The 26,910-nt window shown below is 43.5% G+C and overlaps 1 protein-coding gene across 1 annotated transcript in view; it reads right to left on the bottom strand.

Annotated features, from left to right (window-relative positions):
• celf4 (CUGBP, Elav-like family member 4) overlaps window positions 1-26,910 on the bottom strand; it is a 79,896-nt gene that overhangs the window by 45,135 nt on the left and 7,851 nt on the right. Inside the window, exon 2 of the mRNA XM_053411580.1 lies at window positions 13,482-13,564. Coding sequence (XP_053267555.1) covers window positions 13,482-13,564 — 83 coding nt within the window. The remainder of the gene's footprint in view (window positions 1-13,481; window positions 13,565-26,910) is intronic.

Here is a 26,910-nt window from a genome sequence, read left to right as displayed (position 1 = left end):
AAGGTGACAAAAGAGAAGTGTGAACAGGTTCTCCGTAGAGAAAGAGTGAGGGTTATAGGAAAGGATGGAGAGAGAAAGGAGATGGAGAGAAAGGGAAAATGTTGCAGGAAAAGAGAGAAAAGAATGTGTGAGGATGTTAGAGAAATTTGCTTTTCAAGGCTGTCTTAACAAAATACTTCGGTAATCCCTTCCTATCATAACTACACTGTAAAATTAAGAGGTACTTATAGGACCTGTCTCAGGGATGCAATTATTTTACGTTAAACTCTTTCCTCTGTGCTTGGGCCTCTCATCCACACAAACAACGTTTCAAGTCACTAAAACAGAGATTTTGACCGAGTACCGATTTTCAAAACCTCGGTAAAGCAAAGATTATTTCACACATGCGTTGCTTTGTGTAAGGAGCAGGCACAGGACACAAGAACAATACCAGTGATACTAATGATTATTCTCAAAATATTCGCCTCTGGTATTTGACAGATCGTTGATGTGCACTTTATCGCCACCTACTGGTTGGGGCATGCTCGTTGGAGCGTTTGTAGTCGTTTTTGTGGTTGAGTGTGAACATTCATTGAAAAAAATGTCTGCAGTAGTGTGTAGGTTTGTTGACATCTCCCACCAACCCAGGAAACTGAGCACAGGAGGGACACAAAGATAGAATATTGTATTTAAAAGCCAATTCACGACATAGCAGGTTCAATTTCACAGATGAGGAGATCACTTCAGGGCCAGTGTGTGGAGGAGGAATGATCAAACAACCAGATAAGGCAACATACGCCATTAAAAAGGTCCAAACTCTGAGAGATACCTTCTTACATTAACTTATAAAATCTTCAAGTTTTGCTTTTTCACAAACACAATACATAGAAACTCTCTCTCTCTTTCACTCTCCCTCTCTTGCTCTCTCTTACACACACACACACACACACACACACACACACACACACACACACACACATGCACAGAATATTAAGAATTGATGATGCAAGAGTTGATGCTCCCAGCAGCAGCAGCACATCAGGCCATAATGAAGGCCTGTTACACACAGTTTGCCAGTGTGGACCAAACACTCTTTCTGTTTTATCTCCCTCTCTCACCCCCACACACACACACATCCACGCACACACACATTGAATCACACAGAGAAAAGTTTAAGTGGGTGAGTCAGACCGACGCTCTTCCCGTGTCTCGCGCACAAACACTCGCCCTGCATAGTCGAGGCGAGCAGCAGAGAACCGCTGCCTGGTTATATGGAGGGACAGAGTGTTCTGAGTTACTGCGCGGTGCAGCCACTCTCCACGGCAGCGCCATACAGAGTCCATAAAGCATGATGGATGACCTATCATCATTTACCTCTTTGGTGACTTCTCAATGCTGTCACACTCCGCCAGGCACATGCAAGAGAGGTGAGACGCACCAAAACAGACAGGCAAGCAAAAGGCAGGGTATGACGACAGAAGCACAAAAAGGCAACGCAGACAAATTGATGTTAAAGGAGGATTAGAGGGACTGACGGAGGGAGGGGGGGGACGAGAAGGAGAGGAAAGACAGAGAGATGGATGAGGGAGCATCTTTGATGTTTGCTGGGATTAATGCGCACGCTGTCACATAGGCAAACAGTTGTATACACACACACAAACACACACAAACACACATGCACTCTCACAAAAGAAACGGAACCATCCCCTGTCCCTTCTCTCCTCTGATGACAGCAGCCCACACACGTAGAGGCTGTATTTAGAGCATGCAAAATCTCCTGTCTCCTCCACTCTTCTCTCCTCCGCTCCTCTCCACGCCACAGCAGAGGAAGCCGGAGGAGAGGGGAGCGAGGGAGACAGAACGAGAGTGGGACAGACAGAGAGCGAGAAAAAACAACAACGAATGAACAGCAGATGTGCAGAGATGACAGTGATAGTTTAAATGTCAAAGTGGGTGAGATGTCAACAATAGGAGCAAGAAAAGAGAAACAAAGGCAAAGTCGTGTCTGATTGTGAGTCTGTCAGGGGAGCGTTTTGGGGCTGGAACAGTAAATAACTTCCATGAGAACGAGTGCAGCCGGGGAGCCAGAGGGGGCACAGGGCTCAGAGGCTGTACTACAGTTGAAAGTGAGGCATTGTGATGATGCTGGATTTGAGCTCTTGTGCTATTTTAACCTTCTGAACCCGAGGCTTTCTCTCACTCACTTTATGTTTCCGCCACGTATTGTTGCTATAAACGGGCACCGCATTGATTTGGTATTGCTCTTCCACAGGTCTCACAAGAGGCGGATTAAATGGTAAATGGTCTGTATTCCAGTCTTGATGACCACTCAAAGTGCGGTACAGTTTTGCCGTCCATCCACTCATGCAGTGCGTCTAGGTGCAGCACTTTCTGGAATGTACATTACTCACACACTGCTGGCACAGCCGTCAGGAGCATTTTGGGTTCAGCGCCGTGCACAGGGACTCTTCACAAGGAATGAAGGAGATGGGGATCAAACCGCTGACCTTTTACTCAGCGGACGACCTGCTCTACCTCACGTCCAAAAACATAATGTCAACATTTATATAGGTGGCAGAGATAGCCAGACTCCAGATGTCTGTCGTGTAGGTCAAGATAAAAAGAAAGACCTAAACTTAGACCCTATATTCTGTTCATGCATATCAGTCATTTTGTTAGACCTTCCCTACCTGGTGAGAGTCTGTTAAACCACACACACAGTTAAATCTCCAATCTCAACCTGAGATAACGTGATTATGTTCTATCTTCTCAGACTTATTATTTAGAGCCATAGCTGTTTTTAGATGTTTGTGAATCATATATGTAGGGTAGGTCCGCTGTTGGGCTCATTGACGTCAGTTTCATAAATTGTTAATACAGATAAACCAGAATCGTTCTCTGAATCTAAACCAAAGTGACAACAATTATAGATTAACAAAAAAAACGTATACCGGGCCTACCAGGAAAATGACTGCATGTGTGAAAATAAATGTTTTTTGTGACTCTGGAGGAAGCTGAGTAAAGTGAGTGAGTGTCGTCATGGGCTGAGAACTCTCGTCTGCAGGCAGGTGGCCTGAAGCTATATTATCAGGTTCTAGTAGAACACACACGAGGCTCTGACCAAACTGTTGGCGGTTGAGTTGCATGTGGGTGATGTAGGCGCCAGAAAGAAAGATGCAATACATAGAAAATGATAGTGTCTTTAGATTTGCAGCATTATTTGTTTAATTTTGAAAAACATGTCCATCAAGCGACAATAGTGTGATGCGATGATAAATCTGTGACATACTCATTTAATTTAACTGACTGAAATGCTACTACACATACTACTAATGTGCTCGGCCAAACTAAACACCAGAAGCAATATATGAATAAGTTAAAGGCTGAAATCAGCATGACGTCAAGCTGAATATTGTGAAACGAGTTCCCCCAATCAAACCCCTCACACAAAGTTACATACAAGTTTTATTGCACACAGATAATTTAAATGAAAACTACATTTTAAGGCAATTTGTGTATTAGTACTTGAGTATTCAAGGCATTAATCTGGGTTGTGGTTGATCACAGCGATTTACCTTAAATTGAACCTAGGATTTTAATCTGATTTAAAAGAAAAAGTCCCGACATTGTTGCCGTGGCAGAGGACAATGAAAGAAAAGTGTTTCCAGTGGACCCCTTGCTTTCGTTCAAAAAGAAAGATAGCGTGAGAGAGAAAGAGAGAGAGGGGAGGTGGTGTGTGTGTGTGTGTGTGTGTGAGGGGGGGGACTACATCTCTGGACAGTGCCTATTGATCGCCACCCAGCACACATCACCACAACTTTCACAAATTGCTATTGAGAAGTGACCTGTAATGCAATTACTGGCCAATCCGGGGCCTTGGCTGCCATCAATTATTAAAAGCTGCCTGAGTCGCGGCCCGCTATCCAGCCTCAGATGGTGCGTTGTGTCATTATCACATCCCCCGGCCACCAGCTCGCCAGCTGCTATAGCCGGGCCGGGAACAAGATTTGCGAGCGCCACTTCCCGCTCTGTCGAACATATCAGATAATACGGGCCAAATGAAGAAATTGAAATCTCTGTGTTATATATTCCGAAGGCTCCAGCGAAGGTGAGGACGGTGAAGGTCACAAAATAAAGTGGATTGTGGCTTTTTCTTGGAATGAGAATTGTATTTACAGAAGAATAAAGCCCCCTTTGTAAAAAGTGAGCGGTTAGTTTGTGCTTTATAGGAACTTTGAGAAGTAGAAAAACAACATTAATATTGCAGCGAGACTCACCGCTGGGCCCTACTTTTAAAAAACGTTCATTCCAGAATACCAAAGCATTGGCTACTGTTTCTACCTCTAACCTGCTCCGTCTCACTGTCTTCTAATCATTGCCTATATATTCCCTCTTTGCTACACTGTTAGCTGTTCTGTAATCACTTATACATTCCTCGAGTAGTTTCTGCCATCAGGGTTATGATGAAAGAAGACAGAGAAAACAGCAATGCAAGCATCGCATGATAATTGCCCTTTGCTTTGAACTGACACAATCATTTTTCTTTTAGTTGTTCTCATTATAAAAAGCCCTTGTTCAAACTGGGCTTGTGATATTTTTCCTCCGCAGTCATTGTGAAATAATTTATTTGCTGTATAGCATAAGACAAAAGAACAATTTTATAATACTGCTACCAGAGAGGCAGCATTGCAGAAAGCAACTTCAACATCATCATCCATTTTAGAACACTTGAGCAGTTTTATTCCAAATTTCTACAAAAACCAATTTGGAAAAATGTTCATTGCTTCTACAAAGTATCTTAAGGAAACTTCCAATAAAATCATTTGCGTTAGGGATGTGAGAAACTAATCTCACACTGGCAGTTTGTCCAAATTGAACGCTCTATTTGAAAAACTGGAAAAGTCTGATTAATAGAAAGATCTTGAGAGAAATATAGAAAGATACCGCAGCTACCAGAGCCTGAGGAAAAAGAATGAAATCACTGGATGAAAATGTTATCTGGTGTTTCAAAGCCTCGGCCCCGTCCCGCACTGACAACCGAGGGAGAGACATGGGAGTAGAGCACGAGTAGTCAAGCTGCACTAATGCATGACAGGAAGAAAAGGTATACAGTACGGACCATAATATTCTCCAACGATCAATAAAACACCGCTCTAATATATAAATTATATTGTAGGTGTGACTGATTTATTGCATTTTATTGTTTTCAGTTATCTGTTCTCTGTTCCTCGACATTTAATGTGCATGGTAAATTAACTGAACAGGCTACAATAAAAAGATCAGACAACACCGCACTTACTGTTGTGGGAAGGCGAACTGTACTGTATGTGTGTGTGGAGCTTAAGGGCATGAAAAAGATAAGGCAATATAGCAGTGTGACATACAGCTATTCACAAAGAAGAAGAAGAAGAAAAAAGCTCGGACTGGCAGGATATTTCAAAGCAGCAGGAGTCGGGCAGACTCAATACAGCAGCAGCAGCGGGAGGTAAAACTATGACAATGACAGAATGACTACCACAACCAGCTTATGGAGATGCTTAAATCTGTGAAGTATTCGCATGACCAGGGCTGAAGCCAGGCGCACACTGGTAAGGATGCTATTAAAGCCTTTTTTTTGGGTGGAGAAATAGCTCCAGCTTCAGCGGCCCATGCCTACGTCCTTTCCCGAGTGACAGTCAAAAGCCGTTTTCACATAATAATGTCTGGGGAATGGGGTCAGGCCATTGTCGGGAGTTGCCCTTTCACACTCGGAGCACACAACCGGAGATTGTCTGCGTCGGACGCGTTCTCACCTACTGGAAATACTCCGTGTGGTTAAGACGTGGGGCAGTGCCTCGAGCCGCACGGGAGAAATGATTGAAATGTCATCAACACGCTAACTTGCTTGCTGTGAATCCAATCACATTCTATTCAATCGTATGTTACAAATGCGTTTGTGCTCGAGAGCTGGCAGGTTCAAGTCCATTTAATGCCCGTTCCAACTGATTTGGACGTTTGCACTGACACACGCTGCTCCAACAGGTAATGTCTAGATTCAGGGTTGCAGTGCATGTGTGAAAGCAGCTATGGCCACTGTCGTCTTTATTCCAGTAAGTAAGTGCAGGGCTTCGGAGTTCATCCATCCATCCATCCATAGGATAGTCAAGTCAACAGTGAATCACATGGACAACATATAGAGACAAACAACCGTTCTCATTCATATTCACACTTCACACAATTTAGAGTCTTCAATTAACGTCACACCAACCTGCATGTGTTTGGGCTGTGGAAGAAAGCTGGAATCAATGATTTCTCAAAGAAAAAGATTTTGTCAAAAAATCCACTGTCACTACTGGCACTACATGGAGGAGTCCTGAAGTGCCAGTAGTGACATTAACACTTGTAAATGCTCAGTGAAGTGTGATACTCAGGATGAGGACTCATCGGTGCATTGTAGGGTTGTACTTTTGTGGATCAATATAAACTCAAGGGAAGGACAAGTTGATTTCAGACTGTGACAATAACTTGAGCCAGCATGAGATGCTGAAAGGAGCTGTAGCGCCTCTGAAGTTCCTGTAGCAAGGACATGCTTTTCAGAGAGAACACAACAAGTTTTGGATCACCCAATAATGGCACTTAACAGAGGCGTTTTGAATTGCTCAGACAGTTCAATCCATTCGTTTAAAGAGCATCTCACACTTTTTCGGACAGTTTGCAGAGGACTCTTCAGTCCGCAACAATTTGTAGTGGATTTTTCAGAAGGGCGTATGGAATGTGTTAGGGTGTTATATGAATCACAACTTGACTTAACACATGTCCAAATAGAGAGTGATGACAGGTCATGTTACTAGGATTGTTATTTTTGTATAGTAACACTGGGGAGTCCTGGACAAAACTCCAAGCTCTCCTTTTTTAAAATGAGATCAACATCAAAAATGGGTTATTGCAGTGACACGGCATGTTCTGAAATATCGCTTTGTAGCATTGAGGTGTGTAATTTCACTGCTGGATCATCACTTCATTGACCCAGCGGGTGGCGTGCACCGCTTCTGAAGTTAGTTGGATTACTGGACTAAAGGGAACTGCTGCCTCCCGACAGATGAATCTTTCACTTTTATACAATCTGCTCAAACTCCCCATGGCGATGTTGTGAGGCCGTAACATCAGGTCTGGAGCCCAAAATTTATAGATGGTGTGTAGGCTGTGATAATCATTATTATTATTGTGGCAGCGTTCATGTGTCACACCGTATGGCCAAAAGTATGGAGACATCCACACATTAAACCCATACGTAATCTCATAAACGGGGCATTTTCAAAGCCTCCTTATGAAAATGGGGATCTGTATTTTATGATTTGCCAGATGGTTCATTTTGATTGTTGTTGCTGTCTGGTATCTTGTAAAATTATGGGCATTATGACTGAAATAACAAAGTCCTTATGTTGTCAGGCCTCTGCTTATCGCTGCTCATTCAATTGGATGTTCACACCGACTCACGAGTAAGTCAAACCTTGGCTATTTCCGTTGAGATTTGTATCCTTTCCTTACACAATTCAAGGGTCAAAGGGCACAGGGTGGTGGACGTGGGTTTCGGAAAGTTACTTCATTAGACAGACACAGGCCCCCACCGGACATTGGAAATGTTTCTAGGCAGGGTTCAACGATCCAACAAGGACTCGCTTACTGCTAGAAGCCCATATGCAGTGGACACCATGTGGCTCAAAGCATCAATCAATCACTTAAACAATTCAACCCAAACCCTGGACTGCTATAATAGCCTCCATTCCTCTTCTAGGAAGGATTTCCACAAGACGTTTGGACTCGGCTGCAGGGAATTGCTCCCATTCAGCCTCAAGAGCATTAGTGAGACAGGGCACAGTTGCTGCAGGATAAAAAAACTGGCTGTTATTTCTGTTAGTTGGTTGGGTTGAGGTACAGGCTCTGTGTTGTCTTGTCAAGAGTGTCCAACACCAAACTGGTGAAACCAATTTTATGGACCTGGCTTAGCCGAGCGAAAGGAACCAGATCTTAACTGGTGGCAGCCAGTCTTTTGTCATTGTTCCAAAATGTCACTGCCCCTAGTTATTATTTCATACATAAACACAGTCACTCCTGTCCCCAAACAACAGATTTACGGCTGGACATTCACATGTACATTGGGAATGAGCTGCACTATTTGTGGTTAGTCATTTTGAAAATAGCAGCAGCCAATTGGGAAAGTAGCACTTGGCCAATCAATGGTGTAACTTCATCACTTAATCAGGGAGACACTCTCTTTTCTGGGGCTGTTCTTGGTTTGCAGTCAAGAAAGAAAAGTAAACCAATGAGCTGTTTCAGGAAAGAAACAGCACCATAAGATCTGGCTCAGTTCAAAGAGCAATCATTCTCATCACTAGTTTAAAACATAATTGCCTGCTGCAGCATTAAGGTGTCCAATGAATTGAACTGAATTTGTGTTTAACTCTGAATTTATTACAAACACTACTTTCAGACAAGTCTCTCTGGTTTCCTACTGTCTGTTGTGGAGACTCATTTGAATTTTTATTGCAGGCTTATGACCTGCCAGGACTCAGGCAGCATACTGCCTCTCTTAAAAGCTTTGCTCCCGTTTTGGACATTGGATAATGTTTATTCTTTTGTTGCACCGGCTACTGAGAGTGCCCGCTAGTTTCTGCTGTTAGGCATGCAAGAGTGAAATAAGCTGCTAAATAGGTGTATGAGTTTACAAAAATCTGTGTTTTTTGGAGAAGCCTATTGTTACTTGGCTGTGCATCCTGTCAGCGGATGTGGATTCATTAACCGGTCCTTGATATGTGGCAAAACGTTTTTGTTTTTTTTTCCCAGTAAGGGTGATAAGGATAGTTGAAGAGGTGATGGCGTGGGGAGAAAAAGGGGACGTTCCAGCCGGAGGGCCTGCAGCATCGTTCACGTGGACGTGCAGCTACGCCTGCTGCACACTGCACCACTAATCTTAATCTATAAAAAGTAGTGAAATATTGTACTTGCACGCTTACGGGAAACAAATCATAACCGAGTACCGCTGAAACTCCCCCCTCCAAACATCCCTTGACCCACTTCACCTGGGGAGCCTGGCAGTTATCGACCAATAAGGGCAACTTATTGAGAAAAAGCTGCAATGAAACTGGGTCGCAGGAGCCAATCAATGACATGGATTTCTCACCCTGGCATTATCTCAACCGAGGGGGGGATGAAAAAAGAAACACAAATCAGTCAGTATGGAGGCACCCGACTATACCTCTCCTCCCACTCCCTCAATCCACCCACTCTCTCCAACCTGCCTCCATCAGCCCCTTCCTCTTTTCCTCCCTCCTGCTATTCATTTGCCTTCCCGTCTTTTCTGGTGTTTGTTTGCCCCAGGGCTGAAAACTCGGTGTGTGTATATGTGCTCCATTATCTGTGTGTGTGTTTGTGTGTATTTGTGTGTGGGAAAGCGCTCTGAAATGACGCATTGATTCACAGTGTTCTATATTTTCTCATCTGGCTCACTATTACTGTATTTCTCTCTCTCTCTCTCTCTCTCTCTCTCTCTCTCTCTCTCTCTCTCTCTCTCTCTCTCTCTCTCTCTCTCCCTGAGTATCACAGTATCAGGTAGTTGAATGGAAGTGTTTACGAGGAGTGTTGTATTTCTGCTGCGAAGTGTAGGGTTTGGAGTGTTGGGTGCAGTTGTTGTATTTATATGCATTACTTTTTAAAAAAACCTGACATATTCTGCTCAGTACTCAATAGTGCATGTCCTTTTGTGCACTGTGTGGGGGTTTATGGTTGTAGGAAGGCCCGTACTGTATATCTGACAGTGTGTTTGAGTGAATGCCAGATCAGGTTTTTATTTATTATTTTTCTTTGCACGTGAAAGTATATGTGTGCGGGAGGATGTGCTGGTGGGTATTTGCCCCCTGTGCTAGCTCAACTCTGCAGCTCCACCCTGCGACACGCACGTACACCCACAGCCACACACACGTGCACACACGCGAACACATCCACCCACATGTAAGGATTTTTGCCAGAATCAATAGAGGCTTTTTAATGCCTCTCACTGTAGTATGAGTCTGTAACTGGAGCGCGGGATCACAAATACAGCAGCCAGGGACATGACGTTTGGGACGCGCCCCATTTTTGGCTTGTCTCACATAGCATCTCCAAAAAAAAACCACCCAAACTAAATTGATCAGCTCAGTTGTGTACTTCAAATCCAGAATCTGTTTCACTTGTGATAACTTGCATTTAATCTACTTTCCTCATGCTTGTGTTCTTTCCTGTAATTCCTATAATACTTTTTTTTAGCTTGACCAGCATTCTAAAGGGCTGCAGTTGATTGAGCCCAACACCTAAGAAGAAACTAAATGAATGAGTTTAAAAATATCTCCTGCCCACCACTGTACTGTTAACCCAGAAACATTGGCTACACCTTATTTATAAACACTCAAGCAGGCCCACTGAGATATGCTGCACTTGGTGTTGCAAGAATGAGTGCATCCCCAAAATAAGCTTTAAAAACAAACATTTACAAACTGAAATGTCTCACGCGGAGGCTCCGACACTGGTAGGAGCTAAAGTTTGTCAGTGGGTTCAAGCGGATCAGCTTTATCTGTCCGCACGGCAGCTAGCTGAATGGAACCTTTCCAAAAAGACCGTATAGGCAAAAGCTCGCTGAGAACACAAAGGTCGGGGGAGTTGCAGATGAAGCATTTATTTTTGTACGAGATGCCGGTGCTTGTGTGACATCTAGTGGCGGTGAGTATCGTATATAAAAACCTTCAGATCGCGATCAGGAACAAAAAGACAGGATCGAGACACTTACACATTTTAACTGAGCCCTTGGTCTTTTTCCCCCACAGATTTCATTGAGAGTGACTCTTGCTTAACGGGCAAATAAACCCTCGAGGCCCTGGACCTGTGCGGAGAAGATCTTGCTCATTCATCCATCTATTGAATGAATGTTCTGGCCTTGTATGGGGTTTATCATTCAAACGTATCTCTTGGCTGTTTTCATTGTGAGTTTCAGTGCCAGTCCGGTTGATTTAATTACGCCTAACGTTTATTTATTTTCTATCAGCCTAATCCTGTGTACCTGTAGTTTCTAACACCGTGATGGAACGAGGGATGGGAAAACAATTTGTCGCCTATCAGGAGTAGGTCAATGTCAGTGTCACTTTAACATCAGTATTTTTGCTTTGCCGCTTGTTTACCCAAAGTCTCTCCTGACGCTGCACTCGCTCAGTTGCTTACACACAGACACTCACATACACACGAGGCGGCCCTCAGTACTTTGTCGAAGCTACACCAACAGCCTACAGCCATGCTTACAGGGCATTTCCACAAGGAAGCCAAATCCCCTCTTCTCTCGGCTCACCTGGCAGCGATAGAAAAAAGGATGGCAGAAAACTTTTTTAAATGTGAGGGGTTGGGGAGCAACTTTGACGATAAAAAGCGCATCAGGACGTGAAGTGAAGGGGAAAGAAGCTTTAAGGGGAAAAAAGGGATTTCATTTGCAGGGGTTTTGGTTGTGTTGGCCCGTAGGCGGGGGGGTGGGGACTGAAAGATGCAGAGAAAAGGGGAGGCGGGAAAAAAACGGAGGGGAGAGGGTGTAGTGGTGTGCTATAAAACGTCCCACTGCCTTTCCCAGGGCCAAGTCCTCGCTCTGTTTCTAGTGAACTCATTTATTCTGTTTTGCTGGCTTTACCTCCACCGGCAACACAAGACGGTCTCCTGGTCTGCCTCTCCGAGCGCACGGCTTCAGGGTTTGTTGAGCATCTAGGACTGTCCTGTGGCATTACTTCTGTTTACTTAACACTCAACATCGATCAAATGCAAACTTGAGACCGTCCTCCACAGGCAAAGGCATTGCTAATTAGCATTTGCCTCTAAAACAATGTTGATCGCAAGTGACTGATTCAATTTGTTTGCTGTTGATGCATTACTGTGTGGCATGTTCAGCTAAATACAGTCCCTCTCCCTTGAAGAGGTAAAGACAGAATCCTTAAAGAGGTTGTTTTTGTGCCCATATATTTTGGTCTGTGTCAAACAATGGCAGCAAAGGCAAAAAACATCAATCGGCGGCACATTTTGTGTGAACACGAAATCGCATTCTGGTTTTGGCCAAATATACTCTCTCTCTCTCTCTCTCTCTCTCTCTCTCTCTCTCTCTCTCTCTCTCTCTCTCTCTCTCTCTCTCTCTCTCTCTCTCTCTCTCTCTGTGCATGTCTCTGTCTCTCCCTCCCTCTCTTTCTGACTAATATGCCACTGGGAAGTGAAAAAAAAAGAAAAGGAAAGCACGGATCCCCACTCCTCCGCTCTTCTCGGCTGCACGTCTGTGATGTCATAATCACTCACATCAAAGGCTGTGCGCTCAACACGGCGACTGTCAGCTTCCCTGGAGGCGTCATTAAAAACGAACAGAGCAAACTGAGCCAGGCCTGACAGAGACGCATCAAAACTTCCTAACACGCATACATGCGCAGGCGGGCTGGGGCGCCACGTTTATGTGCACGCGCAAGCACGGATGCGTGTGCATTCAGGTGCATGCAGACCTTAAGAACACGATTGCAGGAATACACGCACACACACACACACACAAATATATAATCATTCAATTATGTTTACACGCAAGAAAATGCTCACGATGCATATAATCCCTTGCACACAAATATAAACTCACGCAAACGATAGCTGACAATCAAATATCTGCTGCTCCTTTACTACAGTGTCACAGCTCCCTCGATTCTAACATACATGAACCGGAGCTGAGCATTACAAAGAGACACGCTTTGCATCCAGCTGCAGCGTACATGTGAGCGCCAACATCCACAGCATCTGGGGCGAGGACGTGTTGTCGAGATGGAACATTCACGATGCACACTCATGTTGCTGCCAGGCCGGGGCACAACACAGAGCGTGCACATAAATGTACAAATAGCCTACATCCACCCGCCCACCCGCTTTTCATCCCTCTCTGTCTATCTCTCGCACACTTGCCCACACACATGGATGCTCACACACACACACACACACACACACACACACACACACACACACACACACACACACACACACACACACACACACACACACACACACACACACACACACAAACACACACACACACACACACAGAGAGAGAAGGAGATAGAGGCACACACTCATTTACACAAACTGGAGGAAGGCCTATAAATAGTATGCCTATGATGTGATGCTGTGTGGTTTCTCCCTATGGGTTTGTGTGTGTGACTGTCAAAGTGAGGAGAGAGAGAGAGTGTGTGTGTGGGGGGGCAGTGAAAGGGGTTTGTGGAGTGGTGACGGTGGGGGGTGGAAGAGGAGGGATATTTAAGAGAAAGAAGAGCTGTGCTCTTCCAACATGACAGGAGTGGCGAAGACGCTGGGTCCCCATTGATTTGAAATAAATATGATGCATTACATTGTATTTTAAAAATGAAACCTGCATCTGCAATGTGTTTGTGTAAGATCCCGCCTCTGGGTCGACGTGGCTTTCGTCGTGTACAACTTACCCCTGGCAGGGTCTTCTGCTCGTGCAATGCATTCTGGGCTTTCAGGGCCGACTCTCTGGCACAGTAGGTGAGGAAGGCACAGCCTGAAATACAGCGAGAGGGAGAGATAATTATTTGATGGGAACTGGGGACAGAGAAGCAGAGACAGCCATGGGAGGGGGCTGCACCAATCATCAGCGAACAGCCAAAAGACTACACACACACACACACACACACAAGCACACAAGCCTGCAGCCACAGCTCTGACACTCTGTCTACATGGTCGCACAGGGAATTTGCTTGTGTTTGTGAGTGTGCGCCTGTGAGTGTTTGTGCACAACGAACAGCATTTCAGCAACTGAATAAACGGAATATTCCTGTGTATACAAACATGATCCATACACATGCAGAGACAGAAACGGACGTGGGACCAAAAAAAGAAAAATCATGGCGCTTCAGAAATCTGTTGCGTGAGAGCCACTGCCCAGAAAACCCATCGCATCTGAGAGCGCCTCCTCTCTGGCAGTCTGAAATTGTAGTTATCCATTTGTCCATCGCGCGCCTTCGGCTGCTGTGACAGGGATAGACATTTCCCTGACAGCTTCTCTCTCTCTCTCTCTCATTCTCTCGCACCCCTCCCTCCCCGCTCCACCCTTCATTTCTCCGTCTCTCTGCTCCATATGTTCCAAGACTACCCACAATCCTCGGTTTTGTTAGCACCTGGGCTGACATGTGGGGGTGGAAAGGAAGATGGAGACGCAGGAGGCACGGAAGAAGAAGAAGGAGAAGACGAGGGAGCCGTGGGGAACGTGTAAGCCGTTCCCTCGCCACCCCCTGTTGACAGCGAGGCGCGCGCCACTGTCAGAGAGCTGACAAGCTGTCAATCTGCAGATCAAGGCTAATGATTCATGTGTTTGACAGTTTAATAAAACACTTACAAATACAATTGCACAATAGGCGGCGGCGACGTGAATCGGTTTCGGGCAAAAACTTCCCCTCGCACTAAATATGCAGGTGTTGTGCTTGCATGCTCTGAACCAGACTGTAGACAGCCTCTTAATGAAAAAAGCGTTCATTTAAATAGAATTCAATTAAATTCAATGGAAGAAGAAAAAGTCGTGCAGAGGGGATGATTAGTGTCTGTGTTTGCACAATGACAACAATATTAACAGACGTTGGAAGCGTTTGAAAAAGAGCTCTGTTCCTGAACAATAGAGTCGACAGAAACATCACATTTCTTTGGAATGAAAGTCTGCATGAAGACATTGATAAACTGTTCCCTCACGCCAGAGACAAAAGAACCACAGAACATCAAGGACTGAATATCAGATGATTATCATAGACCCCTCCCCCTAAAATACAAACACCGCAGTTTATAAAAAGCGCGCCCCCCCCATCCTCCCGCAGCTCTACCCAGTTTCACTTTGTTCTTTTTTTTTTGCATTCCGGGGGCTATTTATTGTTGAGGGGCAGCACCACGCACTGTATGTAGAAGCAGCGTGCGTCTCATCCTCTTGGCTCCGTGTCTTTAACCCTGGGTCGTCCTGATGGCGGGACGCTGGGGAGCTCCGCCTGTTGGTGTTTTTAATTAACGGGCCTCTCTCTCATTAGGCGAAGTGGGAGCTGGCCGCTGACAGCTTGGCTGCCTCCTCATCCTCTACGGGCCTGTCGTGTTAACGCTACATGCCGGGCACCGTCCCACAGGAAGCACACGCGAGCCTCTGATTCACACGCCCGACACTCACTCGCAAGATTTGCAGCCTCGGCACCCACTACCTCCAATATATCCAGGGGTCCAGGATAACCGCGGAAAACACTGCTAAGTCAGATATTCTGATATTGAACACGTCCATAAAATACTCACCGACAGCATATTTTATTAGTTTTTCGAGAACATCCATTCTTGCTTGTAGCATCTAAAGCATGATTTAACATTGCTGTTGCAAAATGTAGGCCCTGACAGCACTTGGTTAAGGTTAGAGAAAGTCTGAGGAAACTAGAGAACACAAACGCACCAAACCAGAGGCCGTTATATTTTAAGTAATCTTAACCGACATTGTTTTTACTTGTTTCCCTTTAAACCCACCATCCAACCAACTACCCCCTTATGTGCTGATTACGTGCACAAAAACCTGGCACTTCCTACTCTTGTGAAATGTGCACAACAGTGCCAGGAAATGCAATCCAGGCAGCGATTTTATTTTATATTTCATATATTTACAAGACACGGTGATTCCGGTATCGTTGATGTTTAGACTTACTAGGTCTTAATTCTCATTTCCTCAGATCCAAATGTAAACTGCTCTCGTTTGAGAAGCAGAAGTTCTACTTTTCAACCCTCTAGCCATCATTTATTTATTTTTCAGCTATTTATACCTCACTGCTCATTTACTAATTTCCATGCACTCATGGTTCTAGAACATGATGTTAGGCTGTTACAGCTGAGGTCATCCTGTTGACCTCCAGGTTTCGAGTGCTGACCATGCAGCTCAGCTAGTGACCTTTGTTAGATGTTATTCCCCATCTTCCCCTTTCCTCATTTCATGTCAGCTCTAGACTGCATACAATCAGGGCAAAAACCCATAGGAAAATACTTTAGAAGTATAGCAAGTATACACTGGTGGTTTGTACTTATTGTGACAATAAATATACTCAAGATCGGTAAAGAGAATATATCAAATCATCAACTATAATATATCAATTATATATATTTCCCCAAATCATATTTTGATTAATTTTTTTTATTAGCTGGGCTCTTTTCTGAAAAGGTACTCTCAATGGCAAACTCTTCTTCAAATCTATCTATACATTATGTATTTTACATTTTTCATACATATCTATATATACAATTTATTGTTGCGACTAATCCATGTTCTCCTCACTTAATATTTTGCAGTCACGTAGAGCCTGATCACACCTCGTACCTGAAGCTCACATTTGCTATTGAAACGCAGTGAGAGCTGGATGGACAAAATGCCAACTGCGTCGGTCTCAACCTGCCTGAGACACCTGCGTCTCTCCCGGGGTAAGTTGGGGCCCACAGTCAACTCGTTAGGGAAACTACATCTAGCAGAGAAAGATGATCAAGTCAGATATTCTCATAGTTAACAAGGTCAAAGCTCTATGGTCTAACACAGCTGTGGTTTATATGAGGCCTGGTGACAGTTGGCGGGATTCACCGCCGCAGCTCGCTTCTTTCTCCTTCTTCCACGGGTACGTATTCATAGACTCCACCATTGCCTTGCTGCTTTCTTTCATCCTCTCTCTTCTTCTTTCCCATATACCCCCTTCTCTCTCTCTCTTTCCCATTCTCTTTTTCTGTTTCTCTCTCCCCCCTCTCACCTTCTTTCTGTCTCTCTCTTTCTCTCTCGGTGGGTGTGTGTCCCTTTAGGGTGTCTGCAGTGGTTGAGATAAGAAGCGAGTGTAGGACACAGGGGGATGGTGTTCACAGAAGCTAGGTGATCTTATCTACTTTCCCTCCCTGTCTTACGGAGCATCCCTCGCTGTTCTGTTGCTTTTCCTCTTCCGCTATTCTCCTCCCCCTTTCTTTTTGCTCCCTTGCCCTTCTCTCTCTCTCCCCCGCTCTCCTCCGCTCGCTCCCACAGATCCCCTCTGCACTGCTGTTGATTTGAATTTGAAGTGATGGGAAACCAAATTGGCAGCATTGACAGCAGAAACAAACAGCTTATCTCTCTCTCCTGGGCCAATATGGGTCTTAGTCAGATACTAGAGCTGCTGCCAGCATCTGACTTGTAACAATGATGATAAATTGAACGTTTGTTGACTGTCACTTTCTGTGTGTGTGTATGCGAGAGAGTGTGTGTCTGTGTGAGGCCGTGTTAGCATCTACACCAATCGCCATGACGCTGAAACCAGAAAGTGGTTTTCACGTCATGGCTGAATGGTGTGGTTCAGATATTTTAGCTTTGGTTGGCTGAGATATAAATTTGGACCATTGGACATTAACGAGGATTTTACAGCTATTTTAGCTTTTCTTTGATTTTCAAACCGACAATATTTTATCTGCCAATGGGGGAAAGCAAAATAAGACGGACATAGAACACTGTCCTAACGCTTTTAAGTTTATATGGCTAACACATTAGCATGCAGCTGCCTTTTTATATGTCTGGCAGATTCGGAACAATCTTAGTTTTCATTTGAAGTCATGCTTGTGTCCACCTGGTGAAGGTAAGATATTCTCTGCATTAAGTTATGGCTTTGTTCCCCACCAACTGCGGACACTTTGGAAAGTACCTGTGCCAGTAGCTCCAGAGGGAAGCTTGTTGCTAACTTTCTCCATCAAACTTTTGTAAGTTTTCAAGATCTTTCACTAAAAACATTTGCATTTATTTTGAAACTATGACCAAACCAACTTAAAAAAAAAACTAAGAGTAACATTCACTCATTGGCTTGACCAGTCATACAGCGTTTCTATATGACCATTCACTCAAACACTGATGCTACATCAGGGAAATTTGGGGTTCATTATCTTGCCCCAAGGCCACTTAGAAATGCGGACTGGAGGAGACTGGGATCACACAACTGACCTTCTGATTAGTGGACTGAGCCAACCAACAGCCAAACATCCTGATGAGAGCAGCAGAGTCCAAACTGAGCAGTAAATTGACCAAATACCAAAATAACAAGTGGAAAGATGCTGAAATACTAACAGAGCACTTAGTGGAAGTGCAGAGTCTGCTGAGTCACAGTGGGTCTGTGACCTTTCTTTGTGTCTTTTCTTGTCAATATGAAAATACAGACTATCTATTTTATACCATTGTGATAATGATGTTTTACCATATGTAGCTATTTGTTTAATCAATAACTAAAACCTGTTTATCATACTTTATTTAATTGAGGCTGCCATTGCTTGAAGACAATATAATTGAATGATATTTAGTCCCACCATTATCACAGAGTGTAAATTCTTCCTCAAGTCATTAAAACTCCAATTCCCAGAACCATAACTTAGACCATGACAAGGGACTTCAGTGCTGTAGATGTGGCTCTGGATGGGGACACTCCTATTTCCTAGTTTTACTTTGAAACTAATAATAACTCTCCTAAAAGTAAAACTACAAACACATTCCTGAGTTGGCGCTTTGCAGCGCTACTGGACACATGAAACAGTTTTTACTAGCATGTATTGCCTGATGCCACCCACGACTATAAAGCTTGGGGACAATGTTATTGCACAAAATTCTCTAATTATCTTGTGCCTATTAATTCAGGGATTGTATAAGGCTGACATAAAAAGTCCCCCCCTCTCTTTCCATCCTTTTATTCCCAGCCAGACGGAGAGATACTCCCAGTGATCATTTAAATATTTCAGAACATCTTGGTAAGAGCCTAAAAAGAGTCAATAGCATTAAAAAGCTTTATCCACAGCGCAGCTGAAACTCCACGCTGCATCGCCCTGGAACTCTGCCTCGAAAAACTTTGGAGTGAAACTTTGTTTGAGGCTGTAAAATCTCAGTCAGTCAATAGAAATCTCCACGTCCCCCCCTTCCCAAATTCTGTTAACACTTATCTCCGTCTGAAAGGGGTTCACCAAGGACAGCCTTTGCTCAGTAAACAGAGGAATGTTTTTTTCCCTCCTTTTTAAAAGATTGACCTTAAGACAAGAACGCTCTAACTGGATTTTTGTGAGTGCTATAAGGCTTAGATAACACTCCTCCACTCAACCTTAAAATTGGCCAGAATAAAGAGGAAGATTCTTAAATTATTTTGCATGTAAAACCTTGGTCTTTTAGTTATATGGTGAAAACAAGTACCATCGAGTGCAGAGAGGAATACTAGTAAGTGCTGTTTCAACAGAGTTTCTAAATCAAGAATGATATGGTTGCCCTTGCACTCAGTATGAGCCGTTTGATTGGTACTATTCACTTCATGTCTCATTCAAAACACCATCAAATGAAAGTTGATAGTAGAGAAAATACAGACAAATATGTTCTCTACAGCTGTTTTTCTCCTATTCAATATTTCCCCACATGTTGTACACGCCTAAACACCTTAATGAATATAGTGCTTTTACTCATATTTATAATGAAACAGTTTGGATGGCTTCGAGTTAACTCTAGTTTCAAAGTAATACAAGAAAAAACTGACAAGCCCCCGCACTTGTGGTTCTGAGAGGAATCCTAATCGCTCATATCCTCTTCACCTTTGCTGACCTTTCAGATCATTACTCACAATGGAAAAAAGAGACAGAGGATAGAGGCTATTTTAGGGGACATGGCCAAGGTCTCGAGGAACGCTCCAACTTTCTCCCCGGGATCATCTTAAAATCTTTAATTGGCAGCTGTAAACCCTGATTAAATAAAAGAGCACTTTAAAGCCCACAATACGAGCTTGGAGATCAGCACTGTACTGTGTGTGTTTGAACAAAAATTCTTAATTTACTGTTCAGAGGCCACATCAAGCTTCTTCTTTTTTTCATTGTGTAAAACAAGCCTTAAAAATTCAGGAGCTGTTACAGGGACTAATGAACGCTGGTCTTGAGTATGATATTATTTCAGCGGCGTGAGGCAGAACTAAGGGGCAGTGTTATGAAAGAAGAGGTGAATTAATTTATAATGGAGTATAATAGCATTCCCAGCTCTCCTATAGGCAGCTATACGCAGATCTACTCCTTCTCCTCAGGGTAACAAGAAGAATGTGTAATATAGAAACGTGCACTACGAAAGCCATTGAGGGAAAAGACAGATCAAAAGTTAATAACCATGTGATGGATGAAACTCAAAGGGACCGCACGACTGTACATCTTGCTTTCTTTTGTTTCTTACCTCATCCTTAAAAGCAGGAGCATGGCAAAGTAATTTAGAAGAATAGAGGTCACAGTTGTTACTAAATTACTATCAGGGATGAGGATCATAAACTATCAAGTTATTTGAAGGGTTCTATTCAGCAACACAGGGAAAATAATTAATTGCAAAAAAATTGACAAAAAAGATGTGGCCGACAACTTTGGGATTAAAAATGATGAAACATAAAACACATTTTAAAAGATTTCTATATGTATATTTAACTGAAAACTTTTACTATATCTGCAAATTCTAGTACTGCAAATGCATGCTAAATATAACAATAAAAAAACTTTGATTTAATATGAATCCTTTGATGGTCCTGTCAACGTTACAATTATTAAGGGAATATTATAAAAAAATATTTTTTTATGACAAAAAATGTGCAGGAAAGAAAACTTTCAAATTCTATTTGCGTGTGTGCATACATACATATGTGTGTGTGTGTGTGTGTGTGAGAGAAAGAGTGTGTGAGTCCCTGAAGATAACAAGTCCCATCTCTCGCCCTGCTTCCCAGAGTGGCCGTCTCTAAGCTGTGCTAATCGATTGGCGGAGGAGGAAAAAGGGCCAGCTTTAATGTGTTGCATGTGAAGGATTTACTGGAGAGCAGAGCCACTGAATCAATGGAGTAGAAAATGCATCATTAAGACAGTGTCACCCCCCCCCCCCCCCCCTCATCCGAACACACACATAAACACACACACACCCCTTCAAACCTACCACCAACACCCCAATACCATCGAAGGTCGGGACAGAATACACACTCAAACACTTATATACACATTCACACACACACAGACACACTTGTACACACATACATAAACTGAGCTCTCATGCTACAAAGTAAGACAACTTTCTAAACAACACTCAAGTCTATAACATATTTATACAAATTGTGATTGAATTCCCAAACACACACCCACACAAACACAAACACACACACATGGACCAATCACCTCACTCTCATCCCTCCTCAGCCATTTTGACCCAAATTCATCTTTCAAAGATTTAAATTATTAAATGTGTTTTTGCAGCACTTTTATGCCCACATTACAACAGTCCTGCGTGTTTCGGACCTTAACGGTGGAAAAAGCTCTGAAACTGTGTTTAGACAAACTTAGTCCATCACAGGACTTGAAAACTCTCCTGTGAAAACTAGACTACACACTTAACGGCTGAATGGTTTTATTCATCACTTGGGTGATTTGGTTTACCCTCATATACATCAGGACTTTGAAAGAGAGGATATACCAGCCCAGTAAACAAAATAATTACATGTATGTCGGACAATTCTGCACCTTAAGACTTAGAGCGTGTCCAATGTAAACAATTCAGAAAGTTATCTGCCTTATGAGTGAGTTAAACTTATGATATCTACTATTATAATTGTTGTGGTTCAAGTCACGGTTTGACAAAGGGCCTTTCTGTGAGCAGTTTGCATGTTCTCAGGGTGACTGTGGGGGTTTTCTCTGGGTTGTCCAGCTTCCTTCAACAGTCCAAGAACATGTTAGTTGGGTTCAGGTTCATTGGAGACAACTGAACAAACAAGTTATCTGTCATGTTTGAAGCGTGTGACTTTTTTGAATGGTTTTGGAAACTTCACTGCGAATAGTTTAGCTGCTAGTATATGAATTGTATTTTGTTTTCTGAATGTTGAAAAAGTGTAGAATGATAGTAAATGCACTTTCGTATCGATGGATTTATGGATGGATAGATAGATAATTGAAAAGATAGATAAATAAATGGATAAATTGATAAAAGGATAGATACAAGAGAAGCACTTGGCTAAGCCGATTAATCAAAAATCTGCATGTAGATAATCATGTATCACTAAGAAGACAAAGTGCTTTCCTTCTGTCATGGGAGTGGTCCCATGTCTGGTCCCCCTGGTGAAACACTTACAGGATAAACACTCCCATTAATATTCCTCCGTGCACCTCTCCCCTCCCCTCCACTCCCCTCTCTTCTCCTTTCCTCTCCCTGTCCTATTATCCGGCCTCGGCGGACATCCTGTCCTGTCCCGTCCGCCTTGCCAACCTGCAAGATGGAGATGAGAGGACGATCCAAACGCGGAAGGGGGAACATGAATCATTACACTTCCTGTTGTTGCATGCTGTCCGGGGAAGGAAGAGAGAGGACGCCCCCGGGGCTCCGATTGATTCCGGAGAGTTAATTGGGTTTATTAGCCAAGATGTTGGGCCCCGCGAGGTGGCTCCCAGAGGCCACCTCCCCCACCCCCCACCCCATTCCCACTCTTCTGAAGGAGAAAGCCTGCGTAATTGTTTTCCCTCCATCTTCTGTGTCATTGTCAGATGGGTCCTGCGGGATTATTAGCAACCCCAGGTCCCTCAATAATTCATCCAGAGCTATTTATACACAGATGGAGAGTCCTCTAAAGTCTCCCCCAGTGAGCTTATCTGACGCTTAGACAGACAGACAGAGAGAGAGAGAAGGCGATAGAGAGGAACAGTCCTACAAAGGGAAAAAGCAAGAGACGGAAAGACAGAGAGAAAATAGGAGAGACTTACAAAGACAGTAAGAAGGATGGAGGGAGGCGAACACAAAAACAAATGCAAAGCCGAGCGACGCAAGCCTGACAGTGTATAAAACAGTGAGAGAGAGAGAGAGAGAGAGAGAGAGAGAGAGAGAGAGAGCGACGCGCTTAAGGTAGACACAATGACGATGTTTCTGGGGTGCATTGAGTTTCAAGGTGAAACTCTCATCTGCTTTGTCAAAGTGAACAAAAGCACCGTCCCGGGAATAGCACACCCTCACACAACACACATTAATGGCTTTTAATCCCCCCCCCCCCCCCCCTTTTTCCTCCATTTAACACAATTAAGATGTTTGCAAAGCGAACATGGACCAGTAGTCGCTATAAGAAGGACAGATGAAAGACGTTCACGGATTTTCATATGCAAAGTAAACACAGTTATCCGTCCTTCCTAACGTGGCAACGTGTCATAAGACCAACAAAAAGCAGCAGCCAGCCATTTCTCAAACCACCTAATAATTCACTAACATAACATTAACACATTAGCATATTAACATTAGCGTGTCAAGTCGCTTCTAATCCCAAACAGATAGCGATAGGGCTGCACTGGGCTGCATGCTTTTAATAGCTTTGGAGATACCTGTGTCTTTCCGCCTCCAAGTCGAGGAGACATTTTGTTGTCGTCCGACTAATGAAGCCTTTGGCGCATAAAGTTGATTTTCAAAGTCCTCTCTTTGGCGCTCCAACCACAGATAATTATATATATTCATCCCCTTTGGCAGTCCCTTTTATCCAGCTCATTTCCAAAGCTTGGCTTCCTCTTGGACAAATTGGAACATTGAAAGGCAGATTGGAGTGATAGTTTTTACATTTTGCATTGATGGCACATTAATCAGGACAACTATAGCTATGGGAAAAGATTTGCTTAAACGCCCAGTGAAAAGCCGGCCATTTTTCTGTTGCAAATAGTATCACAAAAGTTATGTCATTATCTGAAATGCATTCTTTCTGCCCGTAGAACAGTCTTACGCTGTAAATCCATAATGGACTAAAGCATGGGAGCTTAGCGCGAGAAAATAACTGCCAATACATTTACAGAATGTATAATAAATCCCAAGAAAATGTTGTTATATTCAGCCCAAAAGTTTTTTTATTTTTTTAAAGCTCAAAGTCTGTAACTACTCATTATCTTCTAACTAAAATCTCAGTTTTTAAATAGGAACGTGGCTGTGCATAATTGTCAGTACATTAATGACTTATGCCATATTTCATCTTTGGTGCTGTGGTTTGAAATAAAAGGGTCATTCAAGTGTGAATATTCAGATTTAAATAAAAACCGTTATAATTACAGGACTTTTGGAACATAACATTGGAAAGCAGTTTCCTAATTTTCTACTAAGGCTTTGTGAAATGGACTTCTGTTGGCTTGGGGTAGAACCCGTGCCAAATTAATTGCTATTGCTCAATGTGTCCTCATGGTATTGATGAAGGATCCATAGAGGAATACACAGTTTTCTCTCTTTTTCTGTCACACACACACTCCACTAAGCTTATCAACTGGCCAATGATGACACACACACACACAGACATAGACATAGACACACGCACACACGCACACACACACACACACACACACACACACACACACACACACACACACACACACACACATACACACACACACACACACACACACACACAGACTTCTCCGTCTCTATCTTTAAACCCCGTGAAATCATTCCCCACCAAGTGAAGCGGGGTATGTATAGGTTTGGCCAGGATTCCCATCTCCTGTTCTGTGATTAAAGGAGCAAACTAATAGGCTCTGTCTCGTTGGGAACCTGCATGAGGCTGGGAGAGACCTCAGAAGCCATTAAATTGCAAATCTGTAATAATTTGCTGAAGGCTTTCTGTCCAGATCATTCCCTGGGCTTATTTGTGCATTGAGGTAGCACTTTGAATATCCAGTGCACAAGCCCAGCTGAGGCCACCGGCTGGTCGGCCAAGTTAGTCTACCAGAGGGCACGCTCAACATTCACTCTGGGCTGTATTTACTTTACAAGAAACCATGGTGCAGGCTTGTGCTGGGCGTTTTTTTTCATTTAATCTGTGCCCACAATCTGTGCAGAATTAGAGCCTGATTCATGAATGCAGCAGCTAATCATGCAATAAGCAACTATTGACTGGATCTCTGTTAAAAACAGGACTTATAAAACACAGAAAGGTGCAGATAATGGTCATGTAAAACATTTTAATAAATGTTATGTAAATAAATGTAAATGGCATAAAGCAATCAGACCCTGCCTTTGTTTGCTGTTGGCTAATGGTCTCCTTTTGGTTGAATATAATTTTCTAACTGATTATAGTGAATAGAATAAAAATGTGTCCTTACCTCCTCCGTTGTGTGTTAGTGAACCCGTGGATCTGACTAAATCCAGCAGAATATCCACCCTTCTATTTTATGTCACGTTTTGCAAAAATCTCCATCAACTCCCTAAAACACATCTTTTGGATCAGCTTTCCTCGTGGAGGGATGGCAGCTGACAAGAACACTCTGCTCACTGCCTCAGTTGTGTTTCTATATGTGCTCCTCTTGCTGCTATTAAATGGTTGGCTTCGTTGGAAAAATGTCGCACCCTGTGCACAAGTCAAGGTATTCCAACATGTGCCTGCTCAAGCTGCCGGGCTGTTGATCGAAAAAGTTTTTGACTGTAAAACTGTTTTTAGGTCAGATTTCAATCTTAAGACACGTTCTATTTGCTTATACATAGAGAATTCTCAAGAGGCAACTTCATTGATTACTTTGCTTGTTGTACATCACGTGATAGAAGACTTTGAAATGATCTCCCAACAGTCTTGGATTCAAGAAAAGAGTCCACATGCTTGACTGATTGGAGCTGACTTAAAAATAAAAGGAATAAAATGAGGCTATGTTTCTGTGTGAGGCCAAACTCAGAAGCTTCAGTACCATGCAAAATGTATTAAAGATATTATTCCTCTTAGCTGCTACCTATGAATGTAATACCAAACATTGAGACACTGCATGAGGCAACATAAGGAGAAAAAATAAATCCACACACACCAATTTGACAAATATATGGTAAGAACTGTCCTATTTACATGTTGTCAGAGACGTTGGTAATACGGAGGGCACTTGCTTATTTACCCCCAGGGATGGCTGGGAGCTGCAGGGGTTTAATTCTGCTCCGATTTCCCAGGAAGGTCATTCTCCTTCTCGGGCCATGATGGCCACGGCGTAGTGCTTAAATCTGGCTAAACGCAGCCTATAAATTACAGCAGAGGACGGAGGGGTCAGAGCCTGGCATGGAACTGGGCCAGAAGCTATCAATCTGCTGGGGCCAGCGAGGGCGACATCTGTCTCTGGGACTCCCTCACTCTTTTTACTTCTCACTCAGTCGGGCGTTTTGCCTCCCTGCTTTTCAGCCTTTGCGTCTCGGCCCCTCTTTCCCCTCTTCCTTCTGCTCAGTCGGTTCCTGTCATTGAACAATCTCTCTGTGCCTCCATTTTTAGTCTGCACCTGTCTTAACAATCTCTGCTCTCGTTCTTTTATATCTCCCTGCCTCTTGATATTCTCCCTTTGTCTTTGTGTGCCACCCCCCGCCCGAACTCTCTTCCACGGATCTCCCTCGCCTCTTTTCACGCATTCTCTTACATCATCCGCGTTTCAACATCCCCTCTAATTCTCTTTCTCTCTCTTCCTCTCCCTCTCCCTCTCTCTCCCTCTCTCTGTGTGTCTTGAGCTCCTTGTCGTTTTACGCACTCTTGCACCATCTCCCTCTGCAGCGATATGTTTTGGTCTATCTGCTCTCCAACCAGCAGGATAGGATAAAGCTTTGTTGTACTTTCTCTCAGTGTGATGCCAATATGATTTGAATGGTAATATCTGAAAGCAGAATACACTGACCTACACAGTTTTTGGGAGAAGGAAATTGGAACAGCGTGAACCCCACGGGGGTGCAGAAACAAATACAAAGTTTGAGAAATCTAAAGCTGATCAGTTGCCTCGTGTCATTGGGAACTTGTCCAACTAACCACATTTCTCAGATATAATTACAGAGCTTCTCTGAACTGAGTTCCAAAATTCAGAGGTTGCTCTTACATCTGATAATTTAAACATAGGATGCCGGCTCTG

Source organism: Pleuronectes platessa, chromosome 2 (assembly GCF_947347685.1).
Source record: "Pleuronectes platessa chromosome 2, fPlePla1.1, whole genome shotgun sequence".
In the NCBI taxonomy this organism is placed as follows: Eukaryota; Metazoa; Chordata; class Actinopteri; order Pleuronectiformes; family Pleuronectidae; genus Pleuronectes; species Pleuronectes platessa.
The sequence above is the reverse complement of the archived record's forward strand: the minus strand, read 5'-3'. Positions and strand labels throughout refer to the sequence as shown.